General features: G+C 44.0%; 1 protein-coding gene across 9 annotated transcripts in view; it reads left to right on the forward strand.

Moving 5' to 3' along the window:
* HFE (homeostatic iron regulator) overlaps nt 1-21,065 on the forward strand; it is a 37,628-nt gene that overhangs the window by 13,989 nt on the left and 2,574 nt on the right. Inside the window, exons 1-7 of one of the 9 annotated variants that reach the window (XR_010321370.1) lie at nt 10,052-10,356; nt 15,977-16,240; nt 16,454-16,753; nt 17,548-17,861; nt 17,961-18,074; nt 19,266-19,635; nt 20,498-20,530. Coding sequence is in view for 4 of the 9 variants with exons in the window: in XM_010596170.3 (XP_010594472.1) it covers nt 10,281-10,356; nt 15,977-16,240; nt 16,454-16,753; nt 17,548-17,826; nt 17,961-18,074; nt 20,498-20,530 (1,066 nt within the window). In the remaining 5 variants the exon portion in view is untranslated. Of the gene's footprint in view, nt 1-10,051; nt 10,357-15,976; nt 16,241-16,453; nt 16,754-17,547; nt 17,862-17,960; nt 18,075-19,265; nt 19,636-20,497; nt 20,531-21,065 lie in introns of those variants that run through there. The other 8 variants (XR_010321366.1, XR_010321367.1, XR_002787324.2 and 5 more) reach the window with 8 other exon arrangements.

Below are 21,065 nucleotides of genomic sequence, written 5' to 3' on the forward strand. Positions count from 1 at the left end.
GGCGGTCTTCTCTGGAAATATCACAGTTTTCTGTGTGTGAAAGCAGTGGAAAATCTGGGCCCAATTATCTCAAAAATGAGCCTTTTATCGTCAAGGACCAATGACCCACACATTACTGTAGAGTGAGGTGTCTGCGAGTGAAGAGCAGAGCTGACTGTGTGGTTGTGAAACGAGAAAAAACATAAAACATTCCATTTGATAAACTTGAGACCTAGGAAATAAAGCTTTAATAAATATAACAAAGTTAATTTCCATATGGTAGTCAGAATTTTAAAGGAGGGGGAAAGGAGAATCATAAAATGGAAGCACAGGCTATTACGTGGGACAGCGGGTGGTGTCTAGAGTGAGAGTTTTGCAAGACAGAAGCGAAGAAGACAGACACCATTATTGTGCCAGATTCTGATAGCCAACAGCTTTCAGGGACCCTCGTGGAAATCACCCACTTCTTTGCTGCAGACCTCTGAGATCATCTGCGGGGATTCCTGGGATTCCTACTTCCTGGTTTCCTGCGCAGTAGAGGACTCCCTGGGTGGCACAAATGGTTAAGAGCTCAGGTACCAATCAAAAGGTTGGTGGTTTGAGCCCACCCAGAACTGCTTCAGAAGAAAGGCCTGGTGATTTGCTTCCAAAAAAATCAGTCACTGAAAACTCTTTAGGGTTATCATGAGTCGGGATGTTCTCCACAGCAGCTGTTTTTGTTTCTTTGTTTTATTTTTTGCTAGCAGTAGCTTCTCTGACCTTGGCTGTCTTAAGCCTTTACTTCCCTGCATTAAATCTCTTTTTTTCTTGAAATACTTAGAATCGTTCCTAATTTTGTGAAGGAATCATGACAGATACAATTATGGAAATCATTTTCTGGGATTGATTCTGCAATAATTTTTTTTAATCATTTGATTTTCTTTCCTAATAAAAATTGTAAGAAAACAAAAAAAGAAAAGCGTTGCCTGTCTGGTCAGTCAGTGGGGGTGAAAGGTAAGGGAAGTCAGGCATATGTGTATATATGGGGGGGGTAAGTCTGGTGTATGTGCATATATGGGGGTAAGTCAGGTATATGTGCACATATGGGGAATATGGAGATACGGAGAGAGGCTGGGTATATGTGTACATATGGGAGGAAGCCAGGCATCTGTGCATGTATGGGGGAAGTCAGTACAGTTTATGTTTATATACTGGAGGAGGACAGATATGTGTGTATACGGGCGGGATGTTTAGGCGTAAGTGTATCTAAGTCTGTGGAAGGAGGGGAGGTCATCCGGCTGCCCTCTGTGGGTTCCGGTAACTGTCCCCTCCCCTTGCTACAGCAGGCTACAGCGGGAGGGGTACGTCACATCTTTACTGTGATTATCCCCTAGGCATGGCAGAATCACCTGTGCTTGTTTCCCACAAGATCCTAGCTGACAGATCTTTTACAATCATCTTTATTGTTTACACCATAACTTAAGTTACAGCTGTCTCAGTAGTGGAAACCCTGGTGGCATAGGGGTTAAGTGCTACCACTGCTGTACAAGAGGTCGCGGCAGTTAGAATCCTCCAGGCTCTCCTTGGAGCCTCAATGGGGCAGTTCTACCCTGTCCTATAGGGTCCTATGAGTCAGAATCAACTCGATGGCAGTACGTTGGTTGAACTCCAATGGTTAAGTGCTCGGCTGCTAACCGAAACGTCGGCGGTCTGAACCTACCAGCCACTAGGTGGGAGAAAGATGAGGCAGTCAGCTTCCATAAAGATGGCAACCTTGGAAACCCTATGGGGCAGTTCTACTCTGTCCTATAGGGTCACTTTGAGTAAGAGTCAATTCAACGGCATTGGGTTTAGGGTTTTTTCTGTTGTTGTTAATTTACTTGAGGTAGGGCTTTCAAACACTTTCTTTAAATAAATGCTGTACCTGGGCTTTATCCTGGGTGATGCGAACAGTTAATGTGCTTGGCTGCTAACCTAAAGGTTGGAAGTTCAAGTCCACACAGATGTACCTTGGAAGAAAGGCCTGGCAATCTACTTCCAAGAAATCAGCCATTGGATACCCTATGTATCCTGTGAGATGAAACTAGGAAAAATTCTACTCTGACACACATGGGGTTGCGATGAGTGAGAATCGACTTGACTGCATCTGGTTTTTATTTCACTTTTCAGGTGGAAGAAGAGGGCAGGCCAATGATGTTTACCAGCTTAGCAACAACAACACAACACACAAAATTTACACCAACAAGACATATCTATTACAGCACAAATCACTAAGTGAGACAACCACTTTCAGACAATGATTTTTACAATTCCTGAGGCCTGGTCATCTTGCAAGATTTCCTTTGTTAAAAATAACATTGGCAAAATTCATTTTATGATACAGAAGGCCTCTTGACTTTTTGGAAATTTCAGGAGAAGAAGTAAGATTTATCCTTCTATATTGCTGAGATTTCTTTCAGCAGAAGTTCAAAAAATCTTCACTTTTCAAGGCACAGACTAGGAGTTGCATGAATTAGCCCTGAGAAGGGACAAAAAGCAGGCATGTCTGAAAGGCTCAAAACTGCTATGAAAATAAAAGGGGTGGAAAAGGGTTATTAACAAATGGTATGTGGGGGCATGTTGTTTTGTATATATACGCCTGTTATGTATTGAATCGTGTCCACCAAAAATGTGTGTCAACTTGGCTAGGCCACGATTCCCAATATTGTGTGATTGTCCACCATTTTGTCATCCGATGCAATTCTCCAATGTGTTGTAAATCCTAACCTCTATGATATTAATGAGGCAGGATAAGAGCAGTTACGTTAATGAGGCAGGACTTAGTCTACAAGATTAGGTTGTGTTCTGAGTCAATCTCTTTTGAGATATAAAACAGAGAAGCAAGCAAAGAGAGACAGGGAGACCTCATACCACCAAGAAAGCAGCATCAGGAACAGAGTACATCCTTTGGACCTGGGGTTTCTATGCTGAGAAGCTCCTAGACCAGGGGAAGATTGACGACAAGGACCTTTTTCCCCAGAACCAACGGTGAGAAGAAACCTTTCCCCTAGAGCTGGCACCCTGAATTTGAACATGTAGCCTCCTAAACTAGATATATACATATACATATATATATATGTAGGAAACCCTGGTGGCATAGTGGTTAAGTGCTACGGCTGCTAACCAAAAGGTTGGCAGTTCAAATCCACCAGGCGCTCCTTGGAAACTCTATAGTGGAGTTCTACTCTGTCCTATAGGGTCACTATGAGTCAGAATTGACTCGATAGCAATGGGTTTTTTTGTTGTTGTTGTTTTTACTTATAGAGAGAGGAGAGAGAGAGCTTTATTTCAAGGAAGTGGCTCACACAATTATGGGGGCTGACAAGTAACAAATCCCTATGTCAGGTGGCAGGCTGGAGACCTCTGCTGGCTCACGGGATTGCAGGACTGATGCATCCAAAATCTGCAGGTCTGGTGACAGGCCAGTGACTTCTGTAGGCTTTTGTCCTAAGATCCGCAAGTCAGGTAATGAGAAGAATGTGGGTTGAGAGAGAGAGAGAGAAAGTGAGCTTTGCCAGAACATCCATTTACAGTGAAACCTGTGAGAGCCTGAACTCAAGGGGATTGCCTTGTTTTTCCAGTCTCTAAAGTTTTCTTCCTTTGACAGAGTGTAGTTTTACTACTTTTCTATCGCTCATTTTTTTAGTGGAAAATATTTTAGTTGTCCTCTGACAGGCTTCTGAATCACATAGGCTCAGGCTTTCACAGGTTTTACTGTGTATTCTGGAGGCAGATCACACCCCCAGGGAAACTGCCCTTTCAACTGATCAGATCACAACATGGATAGTGATTATATTACATCACATTATAGTACATTACATTATAGAACAGCAACGAGTCCAGTATCTGGCCAAACCAGTGAGAATCATAGCCTAGTGAAGTTGATACATAAAATTGACCGTCCCAGACAATAAGGCCTAATTCTAGTTCTTACATGTCCCAGGAGTCATTTAGCATCGTCCGCAGCTTCCTACCCTGAGTGGGTGTTGAACTCCAGCATTTCTGTGTGCTTGGAACAGAAGATGGGATCAGTGTAAGGTAGCACAAGATTGGGTAAAGGGGTTTCTTCCTTATCAATTCAGTTTACTCTTTAGACGTGGAGCTGCACTTTCTACTTGCCCTCTTCATTCACCTTCAGCCCATCTGCCCTCAGTCTTTACTAGACTATTTGTGGCTGATATCATCTGGGGTCTCCTAATTTTCAAATACTATTTATAATTTTCAGGCTTCACCTGGCTTTATTTCTCCAGAGCATTTGGTACCAATAGCCATTCCTTCTGGAAACTGTCATACCTTCCAGAGCTTGGTTGATCATTCCTTTCCGGTTTACATGTTGACTTTTTAGCCTCCTTCTGGCTGTTAAATGTTGGTATTGTCCAATGTTCTGATTTTGGCTATTTTGCTTTCTCACATTAAGAAAAGAAAAAAAAAACTAAAGTGAATTTGTTTCTCATGAAAATCTTCAAACATACACAAAAATGTAATCAACATTGATAAGCTGATCCTAAATTCGTATGGCAATTCAAGAGACCCAGAATAACCAAAACCATCTTGAAAAAGATGAACAAAATTTGAGGATTCACACTTTCAGATTTCAAAACTTAGTACAACGCTACAGTAATCAGGACAATGTGTTTCTGGCATAAGGATAAACGTATAGATCAATAAGATAGAACTGAGATTCCAGAAAAAAAAAAATTATCAATCAATTTTTTACAAATGTGCCAAAACAATGAGGAAAGAGTAGTCTTTTCCATAAGTGGTGCTGGGCAACTGGATATCCACATGCAAAAGAATGAAGTAGGGCACCTACCTCACACCACATACAAAAATTAACTCAAAATGGATCAAAGGCCTAAATATAAGAGCTAAAACTATAAAACTCTTAGAAGAAAAAATAGGAGGAAATCATAATGACCTTGTATTTGGCAATAGTCTCTTAGATATGACACCAAAATCACAAAAGCCTATGAAAAATTAGATAAATTAGACTTGATCAAAATTAAAAATATCTGTGCTTCAAAAGACACCATGAAGAAAGTGAAAACACAACCCACTGAATAGGAGAAAATATTTGTTAATAATATGTCTGACAATGGTCTTGTATCTAGAATATATAAAGAACTGTTACAGCAGAAACAACTCAATTACAAAATATACAAATGATCTGAAAGGACATTTCTCCAAGGAAGATATACAAATGACCAATAGCACATGAAAAGGTGCTCAGCATCATTGCTCATCAGGGAAATGCAAATCAAAACCACAATAAAATGCCACTTCACACCTGTTGGGATGGATAGAATAAAAAAAAGGTGAATAATAACAAGTGTTGGCAAAGATGTAGGGAATATAGAACTCTCATACTACTGGTGGTAATGTAAAATGGTGCAACCACTTTGGAAAACAGTCCAGCAGTTCCTTAAAAGATTAAACATAGAGTAAGATACCGCTTTACACCCACGGGGATGACTGTAATAAAAAAGACAGATAATAACAAGCGTAGGCCAGAATATGGAGAAATAGGGACCCTCACACACGCTAATGGAAATTACAATGATGCAGTCACTTTGGAAAACATTCTGGCAGTCCCTCAAAGATTATACATACTGTCATGAGTTGAGTTATGTCCCCCCAGAAATGTGCATATTAACTTGGTTAGGCCATGATTCCCAGTATTTTGTGGTTGTCCTCCATTTTATGATTGTAATTTTATGTTAAAGAGGATTAGGGTGGGATTGTAACACCCTTACAAGGTCACATCCCTGATCCAATATAAAGGGAGTTTCCTTGGGGTGTGGTCTGCACCACCTTTTATCTCTAAAGAGACAAAAGGAAAGGGCAGCTATCAGAGAGTGGGGACCTTGTACCACCAAGAAAGCAGTGCCAGGAGCAGAGCCGTCCTTTGGACCTGAGGCTCCTGCGCTGAGGTTCTCCCAGTCCAAGAGAAGACTGATGCATCTGAAGGACCTTCCACCAGACCCAAAAGAGAAAGAAAGTCCTTCTCCTGGAGCTGGAGCCCTGAATTCAGACTTCTAGCCTACTGGACTATGAGAGAATAAACTTCTCTTTGTTAAAGCCATCCACTTGTGGTATTTCTGTTATAGCAGCACTAGATGACTAAGAGAGTTACTATGGTGTTGTTCTATGCTGTTGAGTCCATTCTGGCTCATAACAACCCCATGTGACAGAGTAGAACCACCCTATAGAGTTTTCTAGGCTATAATCTTTATGGAAGCAGATTGCCAGGTCTTTTCTCTCATGAAATCGCCGGGTGGATTTGAACCACTAACCTTTTGGTTAGCAGCGAGCGCTTAACTATTATATCATCAGGACTCCTTAGAGTTAACAACCATGTTGTTGTTCTTCTTAGGTGTTGTTGAGTCAGTTCTGACTCATAATGACCTTATGTACAACAGAAAAGAACATTGCCCTGTCCTGTGTCATCCTCACAATAGTACGTACATTTGAGCCCATCATTGCGGCCACTGTATCAGTCCATCTTACTGAGGGTAGTCCTCTATTTTGCAGACCCTCTATTTTACCTAGCACGATGTCCTTCTCCAGGGACTGGCCCCTCCTGATAACATGTTTGTCATGGATTGAATTTTGTCCCCCAAAAATATGCATATCAATTTGTCTAGGCCATGATTCCCAGTATTGTGTGATTGTCCACCATTTGTCATCTGATGTGATTTTCCTATGTGTTGTAAATCCTACTTCTATGATGTTAATGAGGTGGGATAAGTGGAAGTTATGTTAATAAGGCAGGACTCAATCTACAAGATTGGGTCATGTCTTGAGCCAATCTCTTTTGAAATATAAAAGAGAGATGTGAGCAGAGATACAGAGGGACCTCATACTACCAAGAGAGTGCCAGGAACAGAGCGTGTTCCCATGCGGAGAAGCTCCTAGTCCAGGGGAAGACTGATGACAAGGACCATCCTCAGAGCCACAGAGAAAGCCTGGAACTGACACGCTGAATTTGGACTTCTAGCCGACTAGACTGTGAGAGAATAAACTTTTTGTTTGTTAAAGCCATCCACTTATGGTGTTTCTGTTACAGCAGCACTAGATATCCAAGATAATGTCCAAAGTAAGCGAGATGAAGTCTTGCCACCCTTTCTTCTAAGGAGCATTCTGTCTGTACTTCTTCCAAGAGAGATTTGTTCATTCTTCCCACAGTTGGTGGTATACTCAGTGTTTTTCACCAATACCATTATTGAAATGCATCAATTCTTCTTTGGGCTTCCTTATTCATTGTCCAGCTTTCGCATGCATATAGGCAATTGAAAATACCATATGACCCATCAGTTCCACTCGTACACATACCCAAGAGAAATGATAACATATGTCCAAGTAAAAACTTGTAAACTAATGTTCATAACAGCATTATTCATAATAGATATAAAGTGGAAATAACCCAAATGTCCATCAACTGATGAATGGATAAAGAAAATATGATATCTTCTTATAATGGAATATTATTTGGAAATAACAAGGAATAAAGTACTGATATATGCTACAACATGGATGGACCTTGAAAACATTGTTAACTGAAAGAAGGCAGTCACAAAAGGTCACATGCTGTATAATTCCATTTGTATAGAACGTCCCAAATAGGTAAATTTAGAGACACAAAGTAGATTAGTGTTTGCCTAGGACTGGAGATAGGGGTTGGAGGCTTGGGGGTGAGGACTAAATATGCCGAGGTCTCTTTTTGAGATGACTAAAAGGGTTTTAAAATTGATTGTGGTAATGGTTGCACAACTCTGTGAATATACTAAAAACCATTGACTTTTGCACTTTAAATGGGTGAATTGTATGGTATGTGAATTATATCTCACAATAATAAAGCTGTCACATGCATACACACACAAAAAGAATAATATAATCAACTCCAATCACCATCACCAACATCCAACATTTTACAAATCTTATTTCATCTATCCCCCTAGAGTGGCACAACGCCAACGACAACAACAAAAAAGCCCAGGTGCTGTGATGGTTAATGTTATTTGTCAACTTGGCTAGGCCATGATTATCAGTATTACGTAATTATTCTCCTTCGTGTGATTTGATGGAAGGAGAGTTTCCTTGGGGGTGTGGCCTGCATCCAATATACATGGACATTCTGGCAAAGCTCACTTGCTCTGGATCCTGCGTCCAATTCATCATCCTCTAACTCCTGATTCTTGGGCCTTGAGCCAGCAGCCTGCTGCCTTACCTGCCGCTTTAGGGATTCACCAGCTCCGGCAACCCTGTGAGTCAGGAAAAGTCTCCAGCCTGATGCCTGACCCACAGATTTGGGACTTGTCAACCTCCACAACTGCATGAGCCATTTCCTTGAAATAAATCTCTCTGTGTATACTCGTGCACATACACTTCACTGGCTTTGCTCTTCCAGAGAACCCAGCCAAAGACAGTTGCCACGTAGTCCATTCCAACTCATGGAGACCCCATGTGTATCAGAACGGAATTGTGCTCCATGGGATTTTCAATTGGCTGACTTTTTGGAAGTAGATCATCTCGCCTTTCTTCTGAGGTGCCTCAGAATAGACTCGAACCTCCAACTTTTTGGTTAGCAGCAGAGCAAGTTAACCTTTTGCACCACCCGGGAACTCCCCACAGTTTAGAGGTCCCTCATTTCCAAGTATGATCTTTTCTTAAAATGCAATAATTTGCATAACTCTTTAGAAAGTTTTGCTTGTTAGATGCGTTAGGCATTTAAAGATTTGGGGCAAATCATATTTATTAAATTTGTTGTCACATTTTGAAATGTCTCAGGCAGTGGTTCCCAAATTGTTGCAAGATGGGAGGGTGGTTAAAATCCCTATACTCAGTGCTGTAGGGTAAAAAACATCACAAAGTTTAATAAAGCAAAAAGAAAGTTTTATTTGGCATATAGTCAAAAAGACAAAAGTTGAGAAGCAGACAAGCATACTCCCAGAGCTGACGTCTGCCCGAGTCCAAGGAAATATTACAGAATAGACAGAAGAGGGAAAACGACAAGCATCCTGCCACAGCCATGTCTGCCTGAGTCCAAAGAATATTACGCAGTCTTCAGTATATATTAACACCACAAAATGGGCAAGACCATTGAAAGCTTCATCTTTTCACAGATTGGCTACAAACTGTTATCCTAGATTTTGAATTGTCCCTCTCAACAATCATTGGTACAGGTTTCAGTAAGGACAGTCAGGAGGGTCTTCATTGGTCCAACAAATTTCTATTCACTAAATGCAAATAGAAAATGATGAGTGGAAAGTCTTTTGTGTTTTGTTCGATTGGCTTTACATGAAAAACCAAACCAAAAACCCATTGCTATCAAGTCGATTCTAACTCATAGCGACCCTAATGCATGGAGTAGAACAGCCCCATAGAGTTTCCAAGGAGCAACTTGTGGATTTGAACTGCTGATCTCTTGGTTAGCAGCTGTAGTATTTAACCACTACACCACCAGGGTTTTGTATGAAAAGTTCCCTAAAAGTTATTTTCCAATATTATCTTAGCTATTATCTTTATATCTCAAGCCCACCTGATGTGTCCTTGTGAGTCCTTGTGAGCCCAGCTCCAAATGGGTCACATTCTCTATTCTCAAGCACAACAAAAACAACACAGGGAATAATAATTCCAATATTATTTCCTAAATCACCAGGTAGTGTCTCATATCCCTTACCAATTAAATCAGCGTGTGTGGATGTAGGAACGGGTACACATCAGTATGTTCACTGATTCTCCAAATGAATACAATGTTCTGCAAAGTTCATAAACCGTGAGAGGTGTTTTCGTAGGATTTAATTTGTTAACCTTATCATTTATCTAATCAAAGAACAAACGAAGTTTTACTCCCCCCCAAAAAAAAACTCGATTTATAAATGAATAACAAGTTTGGCAAGTTGACTAAGCTCAAGAGAAAAGTTTTAAAAGCCTAAAATTGTTTAAATTATTTACCATTTAAATACTGAATAGTCAAATCAGGAAATTTAAGTATACTTTCCTTATCAACAACACCCTCTCGGGGTTTAAAAATTAGGGCACAGCTGGGTCACTGAATGCTTCTCAAGCAGGTAATCTGGGGAGCAAGAGAGACAGAGTTCAAGTTCAGAAGACCCATTGCTTTTGACCAGAGGGACCCGGAAAGTGATCCCACTGGCCAGGAAGTTTCATCCGGGATTCCCGGAGCCTTGGCAATGGGTCCACGGTGATTTCGTGGAAGATCGCGTTTCCCCGCCCAGAGCGGGTTGGGGCGGGAGGGAACTACGCGCCGACCGAGCCGGGAAATGGGGCCGCGAGCCCAGCCTGCGATTGTCCTCTTGATGCTCTTGCGGACCGTGGCCCCGCACTGGCGGCCACCGCGTAAGTCCGGGGCCGGCGGGAGGATCTGGGGCGCGGCGGGCGAGGAACAAAGCCAGCCTAGCTCACCTAAACGCCCAGGAGTTTGCAAAGTTGGGAAGAACTGCTCAGCCCCACCTGCAATCCCTCCGCCAACTTGCTGCTCGAAATGGGAACGCTTCCGCTCAGCGGCACACGGGGTCTCTTCGCTCCAGGACTTTGCACTCCACAACCCCGCTGTCGCTTCTCTTCCGAGTGGCGCCCACCCTCCCCTCGACTGGCGCGCCCCGTTACGCTTTTAAATAAATCTCTTAGTTTCGCATTTAGGCGGAGCTGGGCCTGGGGGTCTCTGGAACGGGGTCTTGGTTTACTAGTTTCTAACTTTGGCTGTGCCATCCTCCCCCCCGCCCCGTCGTCCCCAAACAGGAAGTTCTCGTTAAGTGCGACTTTGGCCCGGGCGCTCCACTGGTGTTTATGCACCACGGCGCAGAGAGAGGCTAGGAGACTTTGGGCTGAGCGAACCCAAGGCGGAACCGGTGCACTTCAGAACTGTTAGTGCTGGGGCGGTGGAAATGTGGGAGTGGGATCTGAGTTCCACCCCACTCCCACTCCCTTGCGGTGATACTGGGTGTGGGAGGAGCCTGAGAAAGACTTGCTCCGGCCCTTACCTGACTCTTGGTGATTGAGCTCTTGCCTGGAAAGAAAAAAAAAAAGCCTTAGCTGTAGATAACCGTTTTCTTTCCTAGCCCGGCTTTGGGCTTTGTTGATTTGCAGTGTTAATGTGTTGTATAAGTAGGGTCGTTACTATAAGATACCAAATTCATGATGATTAACACTTCTTAGTAATGAGTTTCGGTTTTAAAATCTATTCATATCTGTGATTTTATCTCACACTCACTATGCACTTGGGAAATGTTGTTAGGTGCGCGAGTCGCTTCCAACGCATAGTGACCCTAAGTACAACAGAACACTTCTCGGTTCTGCGCCATCCTCGCAATTGTTGCTATGTTTGAGCCCATTGTTGCAGCCACTGTGTCAATCCATCTCATTGAGGGTCTTCCTCTTTTTGGCTGACCCTCTACCTCACCAAGCAAGATGTCATTCTCCAGAGACTGGTCTCTCCTGATAACATGTTCCAAGTACGTGAGAGGAAGTCTTACCATCCTCGATTCCAAGAAGCGCTCTGGCTGTACTTCTTCTAAGACAGATTTGTTCATTCTCCCGGCGGTCCATGGTATTTTAAATATTCTTCGCCAACACCATAATTCAAAGGCATTAAGTCTTCTGTCTTGCTTATTCATTGTCCAGCTTTCACATGCATGTGAGGCGATTGAAAATACTATGGCTTGGGTCATGTGCACCTTAGTCCTCAAAGTGACATCTTTGATTTTCAACACTTTTAAAGAGGTCTTTTGTACCAGATTTGCCCCATGCAATAGTTCGTTTGACTTCTTGATTGCTGGTTCCGTGGGCATTGATTGTGGATCGAAGTTAAATGCAATCCTTGGCAACTTCAGCATTTTGTCTGTTTATCATGATGTTGCTTTTTGGTCCAGTTCTGAGAATTTTTCTTTTCTTTATGCTGAGGTGTAATCCGTATTGAAGGCTGAATGTAGTCTTTGGTCTTCATTAGCAAGTGCTTTGTGTTCTCTTTGCTTTCAGCAAGCAAGGTTGTGTCATCTGCATATCACAGGTTGTTAATAAGTCTTCCTCCAATCCTGGTGCCAAATTCTTCATATAGTCCAGCTGCTCAGATTATTTGCTCAGTGTACAGACAGAATAAGTATGGTGAAAGCATACAACCCTGATGCACACCTTTCCTGACTTTAAACCATGCAATATCCCCTTGTTCTGTCTGAACGACTGCCTCTTCGTCTATGTATAGGTTCTTCATGCGCACAATTAAGTGTTCTGGAATTCCCATTCTTTGCAGTGTAATCCGTAATTTGTTATGATCCACACAGTTGAATGCCTTTGCATAGTCAATAAAGCACAGGTAAACATCTTTCTGGTATTCTCTTCTTTCAGTCAAGATCTATCTGACATCAGCAGTGATATCCCTAGTTCCAGGTCCTCTTCTGAATCTGGCTTGAATTCCCTGTCAGTGTATTGCTGCAACCACTTTTGAATGATCTTCAGCACAGTTTTATTTGTGTGTGATATTAATCATATTGTTCAATAATGTCTGCATTCTGTTGGATCACCTTTTTTTGGAGTGGGCACACATATGGATCTCTTCCAGTCAGTTGGCCAGGCAGCTGTCTTCCAAATTTCTTGGCATAGACGAGTGAGCGCCTCCAGTGCTGCATCCCTTTGTTGAAACATCTCAATTGGTATTCCATCAATTCCTGGAACCTTGTTTTTTTTTACCAGTGTCTTCAGTGCAGCTTGGACATCTTCCTTCAGTGCCATCAGTTCTTGGTCATATGCTACGTCCTGAAATGGTTGAACATCAACCAGTTCTCTTCAGTACAGTGACTTTGTGTATTCCTTCCATCTTCTTTTGAAGCTGCCTGCATTGTTTAATATTTCGCCCTTAGAATCCTTCAGTATTATAACTCCAGGCTTGAATTTTTTTCTTCAGTTCTTTCAGTTTGAGAAATGCAAAGCATGTTCTTCCCTTTTGGTTTTCTAACTCCAGGTCTTTGCACAATTCATTACAATATTTTACTTTAAAATCTTCTGTTCAGCTGTTTTACTTCATCGTTTCTTCTATTCACTGGTTAATATAGTCACACTAATTGAAAGGTGCCTCAGAAGAAAGGTCTGGCAATATAATTCCAAAAAATCAGCCATTGAAAACCCTATGGAGCATAGTTCTACTCTGCCACAGATGCAGTCTCCATGAGTCGAAATGCTGGACAGTGACAGGTTTGTGTGGTTTTGTTTGTTTTTACTAGCAGTTAACTGGCTCTTAGGTTAAATAACTTTCCCAGTTTAATTTTAGAGAGTGTACTACCACTCCTTCCTAAGCATAGCTCACATTGATCAGGCTCTTACTATTGCAAGACTCTAAGCTGACTTTGCAGACGTTATCATATGTAAGACTCAGAACAACTCTTGAGTTTGGGTTCTACGGTGAAACCTGTGAGATCCAGAACTGGATGGGACTGCCTTGTTTTTCCTGATCTGGCAAGTCTTCGGTCTTTGACAGGGTGCAGCCTTAACACATTTCTGTTGCTTGTTTTAGTGGAAAATATTTGAGTTTTTCCTCTCTGACAGGTTTCCGACTTGACAGTTTCTGGCTTTCGCAGGTTTTACTCTATTTGTATTCACATGTTACAGATGGCAGTAATGAACATGGCCCCTCATCAATAACCCTGGTCGACATGACACAGGCTTTTGCAGGAGAATCCGTCTCTGCTCCATAGCTGTCATTCTTAAACATCCCATTGCATTAGAGTTTCAATCATAAAATTTGACGTTGAACAGAAATATTCATTCACAAGTACAAAAAGTATCACACTGTTCTAGGCCCAGAGTAACAGCAGGGAACCCAGTCTTTTGCCTTCTAGTGGGGAAGAGGGCAGTAAACAAATGAGCAGGTAGTGAGGGGTGCCATGAAGACCTGAGAGGTTGGGAGGTCGGGGGGTGGGGGCTCTCTCTCAGGGGGATGTTTGCACAGAGACCTGAAGGAAATGATGACGATGCCGTGCTGAGACGGAGCTTCCCAGGCAAAATGAGGCAGAGTGGGCCTGGCAAGTTGGGTTGAAGCAGGGTTTCATAACTTCAGGGTAATTTTGTGTTGTGGAGAACTGTCCTGTACATTGTGGGATGTTCAGCAGCACCCTGGGCCTCTACTCACTAGATGCTAGTAGTACTCCCTAGTTGTGATGATCAAAAATGTTTCCAGACTTGGCCAGATGTTCCTGGGGGAATAAAGTCTCCCAGTTGAGAACCACTGGGTTGAGGAAGAGCAACTAGCCTGGCACTGCTGGAGTGTAGTGGTCAGAGGCAGAAAAATGATCAATGGGGTCAGAAAAGGGGCCATAGGCAGGGCCATGCAGGTCTTTGTAGGCTACAGTGTGGATTCTCAGGTCCTGGGAAGCCAAGGGGTGATACGATCTTTCTTTTAAGAAGATTGCTCCGGTTGATGTGTGGAAAGCAGAATGAAAGGGGCAACGGTAGAAGCAGGGAGAGCAGCCAGGCAGCTGTTATACTAGGTCCAGGCAAGAGGTGGTGGATTAGGTGGCTGGGACCTGAGGAGGTGGTGAGAAATAGTTGTATTATGAGTGTATGTTGAAGAAAGTTGCTGAAGAAACTATGTGTTGCATGAGAGAAAAAGAAGAGGAAAAAATGACTCCATTATTTATTTTCATTTTATTTTTAATTTTAATGGCTTGAGCAATAGAATAATTAAAAAAAAAAAAAAAAAAAACCTGTTGCCCTCCTGTTCATTCCGACTCATAACGACCCTATTGGACAGAGTAGAACTGCCCCATAGGATTTCTGAGGATCATCTGGTAGATTCGAACTGCCAACCTTTTGGTTAGCAGCTGAAAGCTTAACCACTAGGCCACCAGGGCTCCAAAATGCCATTTCTGAGATGGGTGAGGCAAAGAAAAGAGCAGTTCAGGGGCAATCAAGAGCCTGGTCTGGGGCATATTAAGTTAGAGATGTGAATTAGTCACCCAAGGGATAGGGTCATGTAGGCAGTTGAGTATAAAAATCTACAGTTCAGGTCCGGAAATAAATGAATTCATTCATTCATTGATTCCTTCAACAAGTATTCAGCACCTAGTTGGTGGAAACCATTTGTGCTTGACTACTAACCTAAAGGTTGGTGGTTTGAACCTGCCCAGCAGTACTGGGGAAGAAAAGCCCTGGTCATCTGCTTCCGTTAAGACTGTTGTTGTTGTTACCTGCTGTTGAGTAGATTCCAACTCATGGAGACCCCAGGTGTGCAGAGTAGAGCTGTTCTTTAGGGTTTGCAAGACCAAGAAGACACTATGGAACATTCTACTCTGTAAAACATGGGGTTGCCATGAGTTAGAATCATCTTAACAGCAATAGGTTGTGTTAGGTTTGGGTTTTAAGTGCCAGGCACCATTCTAGGAACCGGGGATACATCGCTGAACGCTCTTATCCTACAATTGAGGGACAGTGTAGAGAAACTCACTTACTTATAGGTTTTGTCCTTTTCTGCTTACTCAGGACTCCTAAATTTGCTTTGAAACTGTTGTGATGAAGAGCTGCCCTAAGCTATTTATCTGCAGGTCTTCCAACATTCAAGAGCAAACATTTGTCCATGAAACGGTTTACAGGTGGAAAGGGTAAAAAAAACCACCACAACAAATTCCCCTGGACTCAGATCTAGTTCATTCTGGGTACCAACTCTGAGCTCAGCTGTCATGGCTAGGGACACCTTGAGATTTTCTAGAGTCTGTCAGCACCTGGGTAGACTCCATAATTGTGGGCAGGGCCTAGGGGCAGGGAAGGAGTGGCAGCCACTTGTGGCAGATGGAAGCACACAGAGAACAGACAGGACTGACATGTGGAGGGAGAGCAGTCACTGTGTGTCACTTTTCACGAGCAGGGACCAAACACAGCTGGCACTATGAGTTGATTCAGAAGCAGCGTGGCCCCTTTGCATCCCATCTCCCCTGCTGTCCACAGTTAAAGCCATCTGCTGTTCTCTCTCCAGGGTCCCATTCTCTTCGCTACCTCTTCATGGGTGCCTCAGAGCCAGACCTTGGACTGCCTCTGTTTGAGGCATTGGGCTATGTGGATGACAGGCTGTTTGTGTCCTATAATCATGAGAGTCGCCATGCCGAGCTCCGCCCCTTGTGGGTCTGGACTGGGTCTTCCAGCCAGCTGAGGTTGCAGCTGAGTCAGAGCCTGAAAGGGTGGGACCACATGTTCACCGTAGACTTCTGGACTATCATGGACAACTACAACCACAGCGAAAGTATGTGGAGAGGGGGCCTTGCCGTCCTGGGTGTGGCAGAGCTTCTCCCCACCTCAGAGATGCATCGATGCATCCGAGAGTTGGAGCATGAAGGTCTGGGGGTGGGGGGGCAGTGGGAGGAGACAGGGAACAGGGAAGGAGGCTGCTTCCTGAGGTTGCTGGTGGTCCCTGGGGATGGTGGAGACAGGGATCTACCTACTCCTTTGGTTTCAGTAATGAGGCTGGGGGTGCTGTCAGAGTCCCACACCCTGCAGGTGATTCTGGGCTGCGAGGTGCAGGAAGACAACAGCACCTGGGGGTTCTGGAAGTATGGGTATGATGGACGGGACCACCTTGAATTCTGCCCTGAGACGCTGGACTGGAGAGCAGCAGAGCCCAGGGCCCAGGCCACCAAGCTGGAGTGGGAAGTGAACAAGATTCGGGCCAAGCAGAACAGAGCCTACCTCGAGAAGGACTGCCCTGAGCAGCTGCATCAGTTGCTGGAATTGGGGAGAGGCGTTCTGGACCAAGAAGGTATGTAGGGGTACCATTTTGCCCCCACACTCTAGCAACTGAGTGGACCAGGATGCAGGGCACAGGGTCCTTGGCTGGCGTTTCTCAGAGGTGGCCAAGCTCGGGCGGTTGTGTGACTCTTCCCAAGTTCTAAAAAGGGACTTTCTCAGCCCTGAGGTCTCCACCTCACAATTTGGATATATGACACAGCCATGAGTTAAGGTTTTATTTTTTCCTCTGTGCATGTGGAGAAAGAAGTACCCATGATCCTCTCTTGGTTGAATAGAGAATCCTATGTATATTTATTCTTTTTAGGAGTCCAGACATGTCATTATCACAAGGCAAGAAATTACCAAACGAGGCAACCAATCAGAGTTGCAGAGTTTGTTGGAGGTTAAAGCTTACTTTCACAGAACATAACAGTAGTCCCTGAAGCTTGGCTATCTTACAAGTCCCTTTCTCCAAGAATACTTATTGGGTTGAACCAATAATCCATATTCAATCAGTTTTGAGCCACATAAATGGCAATTTCATTTGGTTCAACTGAATCTATTAACAGAGAATGAAAGACCTGGACAACGGGTACATATTGGATAGGAGCACAATGCTTATATGATCGTGACTGTTCTTTTATGTGACACCACATCGGAGCCAAGTCTTAAAACAAATTTTAGGAACACCAAATGGTTTCCTTCCTGCAGCGTGCTTTGCCTGCAAAGAGTATTTCCTTTCTCCAACCCATAAAAAAAGAGAAGTAAAAGTCCCAGTCTTCCTAGCAAGGGTGAAAAAACGCATCTTTCTTCTTTCCTGTCCAGTGCCTCCTTCTTTGGTGAAAGTGACTCATCACGTGACCTCTGAAGCAACCACTCTACGGTGCCAAGCTCTGAACTTCTTACCCCAGAACATCACCATGAAGTGGTTGAAGGACAAGCAACTCCTGGAGGCTAAGGAGGTTGAGCCTGTGGATATACTGCCCAATGGGGATGGGACCTACCAGAGCTGGATGGCTGTGGCCGTGCCTCCTGGAGAAGAACAGAGATACACCTGCCAGGTGGAACACCCAGGCCTGGACCAGCCCCTCACTGCCACCTGGGGTATGAATGACAGCCAGAAGCTGAGAAAATCTGTTGTAGGTGGAATGGGGCTGGTCAGCGTGGGGTCTGCTCTGGGTTGGGAGGTGGGCTGGGAGTTGGTGGTCACAGGCTTTCACTTGCCTTTGCTGTTTCAGAACCTTCGTCTCCTGGCACCCTAGTCATTGGAATCATCAGTGGGATCACTGTTTGTGTCATCATCTTCTTTATTGGAATTTTGTTCAGAATCTTAAAGAAGAGACATGTTTCCAGTGAGTAGACAGAAGGGAAGAAGTTGTATCTCTGCCCTTTTCCTTTTTCCTTAGCTGCCGTCAAATCGATTTGGCCTCACAGCAATCCTGTAGTACAGAGTAGAACTGCCTATAGTGTTTTCTAGGCTGAAGTCTTTATGGGAGCAGATTGTAGGGCTTTCCCCCGCTGAGCCACTGGGTGGGTTTGAACCATCAGCTTTTTGGTTAACAGCTGGGTTAGCGGCCCAGTGCTTAACCATTGTGCCACCGGTGCTCTCTCTGCCCTTTGGGTTCCAAAACAGCAAAGACAAGGACACACTCCTGGCAGAAAACGGGCAGAGGGAGGACATGGGAAGCCTTCCCTCTCTCTTTTTCTTTGGGGGCACTAGCCCCCTCCTAGGAAAAATTATTTGTTTTCTCCAGAATGAAAACTCTAATTCAGCAAACATCTTTTGAGCACCTGTTTGCCAGGCACTATTTAAGGTAGTAGAGGAGCCCTGGTAGCACAGTGGTTAAAGCACTCAATTGCCAACTGAAAGGTTGGCTGTTGGAACCCACCAGCCCACAAGAGAAAGATGTGTGGCTGTCTGCTTCCGTAAAGATTACAGCCTTGGAAACCCTGTGGGGCAGCTCTACTCAGTCCTTTAGGGTCACTAAGAGTCCGTATCAACTTGACAGCAATGAGTTTTGGTTTGGTTTATTTAGGGTAGTAAGGAGCCCTGCTGGCATAACAATTAAGTGCTGGCTGCTAATGGAAAGTTTGGCAGTTCAAACCCACCCAGCCACTCTGCTGGAGCAAAGACCTAGCGATCTGCTCGCGTAAAGATTACAGCCTAGAAAACCCATGGGTCAGTTCTACTAGGTTACATGGGATCACTATGAGTGGGAATTGATTTCATGGTACTAACATTTAAGGTAGTAGGAGTCCCTGGGTGGTGGAAACAGTGGACTGCTCAGCTAACTGAAACGTTGGCAGTTCAAATCCCCCAGAGATGTTTGGGAAGAAAAGCTTCTCATCTACTTCCCAAAGGTCACAGCCATTGAAAAACCCTATGTGCAATTTTACTCTGAAACACATGGGTTGATTATAAGTCAGAATTGACTCAACCACAACTGTTTTGGTTTTTCTGCTATTTAAGGTAGTGCAGAGGCTTAAGGAGGAAGGGCTCCTTTTTCCTCCTACGGATTGGAGGACGGAAATATTCTTTTCAGACAAAGCAAGCCAAGGACAGATACAAGTACATTTAAAGAAGAAAGAAGACCCCTCTAAGGTTCTAAGGGATATATGAAGCAAATGCTTTGAGGTGTCAAAGGAAGGAATGACCACCTGTCTCAGTCATCTACTGCTGCTGTAACAGAAATACCACAAGTGGATGGCTTTAACAAAGAGAGGTTCATTCTGTCACAGTCCAGTAAGCCAGAAGTCTGATTTCAGGACACCAGCTCCAGAAGAAGTCTTTCTCTCTCTGTCGACTCTGGAGGAAGGTCCTTGTCATCAGTCTTCCCTTGGTCTGGGAGCATCTCAGCGTAGGAACCTCAGGTCCAAAAGATGTACTCGGCTCCTGGCGCTGCTTTCTGGGTGGTATGAGGTTCCCAACTCTCTGCTTGCCTCCTTTTTTTTTTTTTTTCCTTATCTCTTGAGAGATAAAAGGTGGTACAGGCCACACACCAGGGAAACTCCCTTTACATTGGTTCAGGGAGGTGACCTGATTAAAGGTGGTGTTACAATTCCACCCTAATCCTCTCAATGTAAAAGTGCGATCACAGAATGGAAGACAACCACACAATACTGGCAATCATGGCCTAACCAAGTTGATACACATATTTTTGGGGGGACATAATTCAACCCGTGGCACCACCTTTGGCTGGGGATCAGGAAGGCTTTTTGCGGATGGATTCTGAGGTGGATCTTGAAGGAGAAGTAGGACTTCTTTAGGCAAGGTTGAGGATGCGAGGAGGCCTAAATGGTTGGAGCAACCATGCAAGCAGAAGAGTGGGAGGCATACTGGGAGTTAATAATGACTGCAACCTGTCCTTGACTTCACATACCTGTCAGTCACCAAGCTCTTCATTTCTACCTCCTAAACATCTCTGGTTTGGGGAGAAAAGAGGCAGCCAGAAACCAGCTCATGCAGGACCCTGGGGGCCTGTTAGAACTTTATCTTATGGGTACTGGGGAAGCAAGTAGAGACAGAAGCAAGGATAGACACAAACTCCTTGGTATGGAGAATGAGTTGTTAGGGGGTGAGATGGGAGGTGAGGAGACCAGTTAGAAGGCCATTAAACAATTCCAGATAAGACATAATGGTGCCAAAAATCTAGTAGTAGCCTGCATCAAAAGTTGTCAAAGTTGAGAGGGGTGCATGAGGGAAGCGAGGTATAGGGAGGGGCAAGGATGATTCCTAGGTGTGTAATGTCTCTTTCCTCATCTCTTGTCTGCACAGGAGGAACCATGGGGGACTATGTCTTAGCTGAAGGTGAGTGAAGTGCAGTCTGCAGACCCCTTGTGGGGAGGAGGCACAATTAGAGACTCAGAGGGGGCGCATTTGTGGAGTTCTCCACATTTCAGGACAGAGGTGGACCTAATAAATAGAAAATGCCTGAGCAACTCTCTGCTATTAGCCTTCTCTCTTCACTCTCTCAAAAAGTTTTCCCAATTTAGGTGTTTGAATCCATGCATGCTAACAACCCTCAGCTATGACCTTTCTCCAGAACTGGGTGTCCAATCTAAAGCTGCATCAAGAGTCTGCCTTTATTTCTTCCATCACCTCAGACCCCATACACCTATGCCCCCTCATCTCCTACCTGTGGAAGAGGGACCTTTAAATTTGGGGAACTAATATTCCTTTTGGAAACCTGGTGTTGTAGTGGTTAAGAGCTACGGTTGCTAACCAAAAAATTAGTAGTTAGAATCCACTAGGTGCTCCTTGGAAACTATGGGTCAGTTCTACTCTGTCCTATAGGGGTCGCTATGAGTTGGAATCAACTGGACGGCAGAGGGTTTCTTTTTTT

This window comes from Loxodonta africana, chromosome 1, assembly GCF_030014295.1.
Source record: "Loxodonta africana isolate mLoxAfr1 chromosome 1, mLoxAfr1.hap2, whole genome shotgun sequence".
NCBI classification, from domain to species: domain Eukaryota; kingdom Metazoa; phylum Chordata; class Mammalia; order Proboscidea; family Elephantidae; genus Loxodonta; species Loxodonta africana.